This window comes from Saccopteryx leptura, chromosome 5 (assembly GCF_036850995.1).
Source record: "Saccopteryx leptura isolate mSacLep1 chromosome 5, mSacLep1_pri_phased_curated, whole genome shotgun sequence".
NCBI lineage: Eukaryota > Metazoa > Chordata > Mammalia > Chiroptera > Emballonuridae > Saccopteryx > Saccopteryx leptura.
In genome coordinates, this window is record NC_089507.1 from 27,037,275 (window position 1) to 27,046,458 (window position 9,184).

Genomic DNA, 9,184 nt, shown 5'->3' on the forward strand with positions numbered 1-9,184 from the left:
ACTGTGGGTCTTTTATTCATTCCTTTTTCTAGACATTTGGTGGGTCTTTTCTTTCAGTTCTGAGTAATTTTCTTGGTTTTGTGTCAGAGAAGGGGGCTGAATGACTGGATGGTTGTTTTTCAAATAACTTCATTTTTTGTTCTCTCTTTCTCACCTGTTTTTAGTTAGACACTGGTTCTCCAGGACCAATTTTCTACTTTTCAGTGGTTCTCCCTTTTCTGTCGTTCGTCTGTATCTTCTGGTCCTACTGTGGGGAAGATTTCCTCAACATGAACTTTTCATGTTTCTCTGGACTATATATTTCAGCTCTTAGTCTCTAAGTTATTAAAAATAGCACCCTATTCTTGTTTCACATATATAAAATCTTAACTCTTTTAAGGGTATTAATGATAGCTTTTTAAAAATGTAGATTTTTTTTTGTTCTGTATTGTCTTTATTTCTTCTAAATTCTTTTATTTGTTTGTTTTGGACTTTGTCTTTCATTCGATGTCTTTTCCCCAAAGTCTGGTGAACCTTAATTATCCTTTGGGCACTAAAAAGCTGATTGAAAGCTCGGAACGTACACACATGCCTTGTCAGCTGACAGATGTCACTCCAGGGAGGCTGGATAGCAGATTCACTTTTGTGTGGGGGCCCCATGTGGGGAAGCCTAACTTTGACCCTTATCTCTTGCCTGAGGGTGTTGGAGAGGTTGTGGGGACATGGGAAGAGGGTGCCAGTGTTCAGTGTGGACTCTTACCTAATCTCTGTTTTCACCATACCCTGCCTTCCACGGTGCCTGGTACCCCCAACTCCTGAGCCATTCTGGTTCAATTACACCGGAGAATTACACCATCTCCTGTGAGCTGGTGGCCTGACGGTGGACGGAGGGTGAGGATCTGAGAGAGTCTGGTAGCTGTTTCCAGGTGCTCCCCCTGCCTCCCCCCGCCCTTCGCAGCACCTGTGCCTGAGGTGGGGAGCTCGGCCAGGGCTCTGTGGAACACCTGGACTCGGTTCTCACCTGCTGCCTGTGGGGCTCAGCTGTCGTCCTGTGTTCCGTCAGGTGGATTCCGCTCCGCCATCTGTTTCCGGCTTCTCGGGTTATTGGCAACCCCGTCAAGCGCTGCTTCCTTTTCCCCTCTTTGCCCTTGTGTTTGTTTCGTTTTTTTATACTTCTGTCATTTTAGTGGGACTTTGAGAGCAATCAGCTACGAATACATCTGCCAGAAGCTTTATTTTTTAAGTCTGTGTATAGACTTCGTTTGCTAAGTTAAATAAGATTGTTTGGGTTTTTCTTTTTTTTTTGGTAATGCATTAGTCTGTTTAAATCAATTTCTCATGAAATGATATATTCCAATTTTAGTAAAACTTGAATAGTTTTAAATAATAAAACGGAAGAGGTAAAAAAAAACCTAGCATACAAATTTACTTAATTTTCACAAATTTTCTTATTTTTATTATCTAGCATGCCATGTATAGAGAGGACATTTTTAGATTTACTCCAAAATGTTCTTTCCGAACCAATAGATTTGTCTGGCATTTATTCTCTTGCTTCTCCAGGAGAAATGATTATTTAGGCCATAGGAGCTTCTTCTGTTACTATTTCAACTGAGCGGATATGTCATTCTTGTCCAGGTTCTTCCTACAAGTAAGAGCAGCCAGATGATCACCTTTACCTTTGCTAATGGATGTGTGGCCACCATGCGGACCAGCGGGACGGAGCCCAAAATCAAGTACTATTCAGAACTGTGTGTCCCGCCTGGAAACAGGTAAGCCCAGGATGCAGCTGCTGCGGCTCTTAGTCCCTCAGCTCCCTAGTTGGTTCTGTTCAAACGTGAAGTAAAACATTCCATCTTTCCAATAGGTCGTTTCAGTAGGAAGGTTGTGATACCAGCAGCTGCTTGGTGCGTCCAGGGACAAGAACGTTCACTTTCTACTTAATTATTTCTTTCTCTCCCCACTAATCTTTGTATGAGAAAATTTCATTTCTAATTTCAGTAATAATAACATTTCCTTGTTCTAGTACTTTTTATTTGAGGCAAGCAACGATGTTTTTTTTCTTTTCCCTCATGTATCAAGAAATATTTTGAGCATCTATTTGTGTAAGTCAGTGCTGGGTCCCAAGCAGGATGAAGAGCCAATAGCAGAAAGACCTCTTGCAGTAGCTCAGGGTCACGTTTTTGTGTCTGGTAAAGGGTTTTAGTTGGTCACTTTCTAACAGCTCTAAACTTCCTGAACGGTCACAATGTGGTATATGTAGTTAGCATGGATAAATGTGATACTGCATACCTACATAACCCACAGTTAACTAGCACTTTCCTATTTAGATAACTGTTAAGAATTGGGAGGGGGGGGGGAGAATCATAAGGTGAAGTCAACTCTGTCCAATAGAAATAGAATGTAAGCTCCATATGCAATTTACATGTTCTGTTAGTGAATAGACACAGGTAAAAATAAAATAAATTGTAATAATGTATAAATATTTTATTTAACTTAGTATATTTAAATATTGTCATTACAATATGTAATCCATAATAAAAGTGATTAATGAAATATTTCACATTTTTGCCAAACTGTCTTCAAAATCCATTTAGTATCTTACAACTTACCATGTATCTCAATTCAAATGTGAAATATTTTTAGAAATACTTGATCTGTATTTAGATTTTATAAAATTTACAGTTGAAAAAGTAGATTTTGATACCCAGTTGTTCCAAACATACTTTTTCCAACAACTGAATCAAGTGTCAGCTTTTTGTTTGTTTGTTTGTTTTGTTTTATTTTTTGTATTTTTCTGAAGTGAGAAGCTGGGAGGCAGAGAGACAGACTCCTGCATGTGCCTGACAGGTATCCACCAGGCATGCCCACTAGGGGGCAATACTCTGCCTATCTGGGGCTTTGCTCCATTATAACCAGAGCCATTCTAGTGCCTGAGGCGGAGGCCATGGAGTTGTCCTCAGTGCCCAGGCCAACTTTGCTCCAATGGAGCCTTGGCTGTGGGAGGGGAAGAGAGAGAGAGAGAGAAACGGAAAGGGGAAGGGTGGAGAAGCAGCTAGGTGCTTCTCCTGTGTGCCCTGGCCAGGAATCGGACCCGGAACTTACACACACAGGGCTGACGCTCTACCACTGAGCCAACTAACTGGTGAGGGTCTCAAGTGTCAGTTTTTAAATTTGAATTTCAATCAATCAAACTTAAATAAAATTTTAAAAAGTTTCTTGGTTGCACTGGACACAATTCAGGTGCTCAATGGCCACGTGTGGCTAACGGCTGCTGCAGTGGACAGCACACATCTCGGTAGTTGTCACAACATATGTATTACAAAGCTTTGCTCCTGGAAGATTTTTTTCTGGCTTTGTGAATCAAATGTGCACTGTGTGGAAATAGAATCAGGCGAAAGTTTCTGAGCATGTTAAATTGGCAAGCCAATAGCAGATTAAAATGTAGCAAATTTGCAGGGTGGGGAAACAGGTGTTAGGGTTTGCCTTTCCTTAGGCAGGGAGAAGTGAGTGCTGATAGCAAAGCAAAAAATACTGAAGCCAAACAAAACTGGAAACATAAAGACAAGAACTCAGAATGTCACCGCTTCGGGAGTTTATTGTAAGAGAGATAGTGTTCCATACCCAATGAGCCCTGCATTTTCTGTATAAAAGCTCCAACTGTCACAGTCATTATTATAGTTCTCAAACATCAAGATTCTCAAATATATTTATAAAGTCATGGGACTAATATATTTCATTACAGATTCCCATTCAAAACCTTTGTTTGCTTAAAGGATAAAAACTCAACTATTAAGCAGTTCAAATACATAAAACAATTCATTTTCCAAGCACTTTGTATTACCGATGGTTCACTGAATATTGTGCAGGTGTCAGTGTTTCTGTGTGTGTTAAATAGCAATCTGTTTGCTATTGTATCGAGTATGATTTTTCATTGGCTTCTTTGTAATTGTCATTTTCACTTAGTGTTTTTATATTTCTATGTCTTACTCTTTTGAAAACAAATAGTCATTAGTCCAATTTAAAGATGCTTTCTATGTATATATTTGTCTTTTCCTTTTCTTTATCCTATGCCTAATATTTCAAAAAATATTCCTTTATAATAATAGTACTACTTAATGTTTAAGGATCTATAGCATTTCCATTTTTCACATGGCTTATTGAATGGACTTAAATTCAAATACTGGTTTATAAGTTGCTGAAAATACTTTGAAAAATTGTCCTTTTATTATATTCATTGAAATGTAGCATTAAATAGGACAGGAGTCACTAAGTCATCCGTGGCGAGGCTGTCCGGGCTCAAGCCAGACACCTGCATAGCTAAGGTACAAGGGCAGTAATACCATGGCTAAGGGTTTCTTATTTTCCGATTAATTTAAATAGTATTAATATAATCATGTCATGAATTTTACTTATTCATAGAATTTCACAACCTACTAATCTTTGGAATATAAAATTCTTTCCTAGTATAAGTCGTATTTTTGAAAAAATATTTTTGTTGGGGTAGATGTCTTTAGTTTTTATTTTGGAAAATTTCAAACCTCCAGAAATGTTTAAATAATAATGTAGTAAAATATCACATACCCTTACTTAGACCAGAGGTTGGCAAGCTTTTCTTGTAAAGAGCTAGATAGTAAATATTTTGGGGTTTCCAGGTTGTATGTCTCTGTCACAACTAAAGCTCTGCTGTTGTAGTGAGAAAACAGCTGTATACAAGAAGGAATGGGTGTGGCTATATTCCAATAAAACTTTATTTACACACATATACTGTAAGCCCTGGCTTTGCTACCCCAATGTAGAATGAGCAATTGCTACCATCTGTGATATTTGCTCTCTCTCACGGTGTGTGTGTGTGTGTGTGTGTGTGTGTTTCCTGAGCCATTTGAAAGTAAGTTGCAGACTTCAATATGCATTTCTAAGAAAAAAGGACATTCTCTTACTATCTAAGGTTACGTATATCTGGCAGGGTTCAAACAGAAACAAAACCAGTAGGAGCTAAATATGGATAGATATCTCTCCAAATAGACATACAAATATATGTCTGTATATCTATAGATAATAAATTCACTGTCAAGTTTTAGTTTTATGTATATTGTTGGGGAAAAAAACCCACAATAATTATTAGTTATATATTCTCCTAAGAATTGTTTTTCACTTTGAAGCACACTTATGGGGAAGGAAAAAATGACCTGTATGATCCACACGTCCTTATGAAGCATAATTATTTTATATGTTACCAATTGGGGTAAGAATAATTATAACAAGAGCTGCATTTATTGAGGTTTTCGGGCCAGGTTCTATGCTAATTGCTTTATATAATCTATCTCAATCTATACAGCAACCTTCTTGAGAAAATACAGTCTGTATCCCAATTTTACAAATGAGGAATCTGGGCCTCCCAGAGGCTGAGCCTCTTGCACGGCTCGCACCAGGAATGGGGGGAGCCAGAATTACCCTCTGTAATGAAAGGGACTGTTTCAGTTGAAATTCTTAGCTTTCACAAGGTAAAAGTGATCTTAAATTACAAGGATTGCCATTTCCATTAAAATAAAGTTTGTATATAATAAAGATTGTCAAGTATGAAGTAATACAATTTTGAATTGAAGGGTTTAGTTTTTTGTGTTTTGGGTTTTTTTTTTTTTTTCCGAAGCTGGAAATGGGGAGGCAGTCAGACTCCCGCATGTGCCCGACCGGGATCCACCCGGCATGCCCACCAGGGGGCGACGCTCTGCCCATCTGGGGCATCCCTCTGCCGCAATCAGAGCCATTCTAGAGCCTGAGGCAGAGGCCACAGAGCCATCCTCAGCGCCCGGGCAAACGCTGCTCCAGTGGAGCCTCGGCTGCGGGAGAGGAAGAGAGAGACAGAGAGGAAGGAGAGGAGGAGGGGTGGAGAAGCAGATGGGCGCTTCTCCTGTGTGCCCTGGCCGGGAATCGAACCTGGAACTCCCGCACGCCAGGTCAATGCTCCACCACTGAGCCTACCGGCCAGGGCCGGGTTTAGTATTTTAAGTCTGCTTTTTGGTTTAAAACTCTTACAGTAAGTCACATGGTGCTAGTGTCCTAACATTCCAGGAGCTGCATATATCTTCCAGTCGTTTACATACGAATGGGTATTTTCCACAGGCTTGAAAACCTGATTTCTTTAGAGAGATCTAGCTCCCTAGATTTATTGTTTATATTTTAGCTGTGGCCCCTTTGCTCTGGAGGTAGAATAATAAAGATAAACCCCCAGGATCTGAGTTCTTGGAATGTGACTACAAGTCCCGTTAGGAGCGCCCCCCACCCCCAGCCCCTCACCCCCGTTCATCTGTCTCTCTGTCCATTCTAGGAAGGCCTTACGAACGTCCATTAGTGTGAGGGGGAACGGGGTCAGGAACGTTCTTATCCTGGGAGACCTGGGACAAAACAGATGTCACTGGTAAAGGGTCGGCAGGATTTTATGACCACTGGAGTTGTGAATGTTTTCTCTGCACAGTTAGGTTCAAACACTGAAGACATTTTAGGGATGCTAGGCCAAAAATTTGTGTTTCTTAAAAATTCTTTTGAAGACTGGAAAGGGACGATTTTTGTTTATGGCTGAGACTTTAGGAAATCCATTGGGGAAAATCATGGATATCATCTCATGGGATTTGGGGATGGGGTCTATGTCAATAGGCAAAAAGTCACTGGAGTTGTCTGATATAGCCCTCCCCTTCAGGTTACATTCCAGTGTTACTTGGTCAGTGTAGGGAGGATTTAAAATATGCTTTGGAATAATCCACTGACCTGGAATGTCCACCCTTATTTTGCAGTGACCCTGAGCAGCTGAAGACAGAACTAAATGAACTAGTCGCTGCTATTGAAGAACATTTCTTCCAGCCACAGAAGTATAACCTGCAGGCAAAGGCAGAGTGAAACATCCCAGCCTGGAGCACCGTGACCTTTACCCACAATTCAGCTGACCTTGATTTGTTAAGCAAATGAATTTAAACTGTCACTAAAAGTATTGATATATTTTTAATAGACCTACATTCCTCATGGTTTATGTTTGACCTTTAACGTAAATAAAGAAAGGTTGAACAGACCTAACAAACCAACATTCCTGTCGAAAGATTGAAACTTGGCCTTATCAGAATTTTTTAAAAAACAAAGATTTTTAAAAATGTATTATAATGAATGTACTTTAATTAGAATAAGTAACAATATGTGTTTTCTATATAATTATTTTTATGTATAAGTGAAATAGCCAGAAAGCCCCTACAAGTATTAAATTCTGGGCTGTCACATGTGGTAGGAGACCCGCTTTTTATATATACAGGCAGACCTTGCTTTACTGAGCTTCACGAGTGTTACATGTTTTTACAAACTGAAGGCAAGATCCTCCCCCCGCAGAAGGACTGAGACTCGCTTTATGATGATACTTGCTTTATTGTGGGAGCCTGGGACTGAACTTGCAATATCTCTGAGGTATTCCCGTATGTATACAGGGTGGGGCAAAAGAAGGTTTACAGTTGTTTGTATGGAAAAGGATACAATAATTAATAAATAATGGTACAAGAAAAAACTGTGTTTCACGTATGCACTACTGAAAACCTACTTTGCCCACCCCTATATTTTTATTTCCATCAATTGCCTATAAAGTAAAATGAACAGATGAAATGCTGTGTTCCTGTTTAGGGAAAATACTATTTACAGAAACCTGTAAAAAGGAGTAAAAGATACTGAGATACTTTAAAAAGATAAGGTTTTTTAAAAAATATACCCTTGTAGGCCCTGGCTGGTTGGCTCAGCAGTAGAGCGTTGGCCTGGTGTGTGGAAGTCCCAGGTTCAATTTCCAGCCAAGGCACACAGGAGAAGCACCCACCTGCTTCTCCACCCTTCCACCTCTCCCTTCTCTCTGTCTCTCTCTCCCCCTCCCACAGCTCCATGGGAGCAAAGTTGGCCCAGGCGCTGAGGATGGCTCCATGGCCTCTGCCTCAGGTGCTAGAATAGCTCTGGCTGCAGTGAAGCAACTCCCCAGAGGAGCTGAGCATCGCCTCCTGGTGGGCATGCCTGGTAGATCCCAATCGGGTGCATGAGGGAGTCTCTCTGCCTCCCTCCCCACTTCTCACTTTGAGGGGGTGGAATATATATACCCTTTTAGTTCTAATAATAATATACCATTATAACTATATATGTGCTAAGAAAAAAAAACAGCTTAACCATCCTTGTTCAATACATTAGCATTCATTTTATCTCTTTAAGTCTTGAACCAAACAATTGATTATTGAAACTTGCAAAGTACTTTATTGTACAATTCTTTTGCTTCAGTGCAATTTAATTCTTGTTTCTGAGGCAGCAAGGATGATAAATAACTATTTACCTGACTTTAATTTTATTTCTTGCCTTGTACGTATGTAATCAGAATCTAAAACCAGACTTCTTTATAATATTTTCCGGGTTTAGTATTTGGTCTCTGCCCTCTATCCTCCTCATCACTGTTGGTGCTCTGCCCTTCCAAAATGACTCCCACTGAGTGAGTGCTCCTGAGCCAGGGCCAAGCTGTTCTTTCTATACTTTCTGTATTATATGTGACTTTCTATTTTTAAAGCAAACAATTGCCCATTATTATTCTTATTGTTAACCTAAATGGCTATGAACAATTTCAGAACAATGAAAAATTATAATAATTGACAATCATTTTTCAAAAGGAAAAGAAAAAATGTTTTTATACCTTAGGCAGCGCTGCATAGCTGTGCCTACCAGAAAGAACTCTTAAATCTACAACATTCCATCTATTCTATCAGCTGCTTCATTGTAGAAGCTGTATTTATTTTTTGTGTTATAAATGTTTTCAAGTCTCAAATAGTACTCTGAAATAAAAAAGGAAATGGTAGACCTGTGTCTTCTCTCTGGCTTTCTGAGGGATGTAAACTATCCCTCATCACACATTTTGTTTTGGAAACCACAGAAGTGATTGAGATCCAGTTCTGCTGTCATGGAGCTCACAGTCTAATTGGAGGGCCAATAAGTAACTGTCATACTCAGATTCTATAACAGAGACTCTGAGGTCAGAAGTGTGTGAGAGAGTCATTCTGACCAGGAAAGCCTCACAGAGTAGGCGATGGGTGAACCTCTCCACCGTTGGAGGTGAGTAGCAGCTAATGGTGGAGGAGAAAGTCTTCCAGGCACAGAGCACAGCATTAACAAAAGGGTAGAGGTGCTGGGATGCTTGTGCATTGGGGGAATG

The 9,184-nt window shown here is 39.9% G+C and overlaps 1 protein-coding gene across 1 annotated transcript in view; it reads left to right on the forward strand.

The window, feature by feature from the left end:
* The window catches only part of PGM2 (phosphoglucomutase 2), a 35,397-nt gene extending 26,567 nt beyond the window's left edge, over nt 1–8,830 (forward strand). Inside the window, exons 13-14 of the mRNA XM_066387668.1 lie at nt 1,615–1,748; nt 6,768–8,830. Of these exons, the coding sequence (XP_066243765.1) occupies nt 1,615–1,748; nt 6,768–6,870 (237 nt within the window). The 3' untranslated portion in view covers nt 6,871–8,830. The remainder of the gene's footprint in view (nt 1–1,614; nt 1,749–6,767) is intronic.
* Nucleotides 8,831–9,184: the final 354 nt, after the last annotated feature.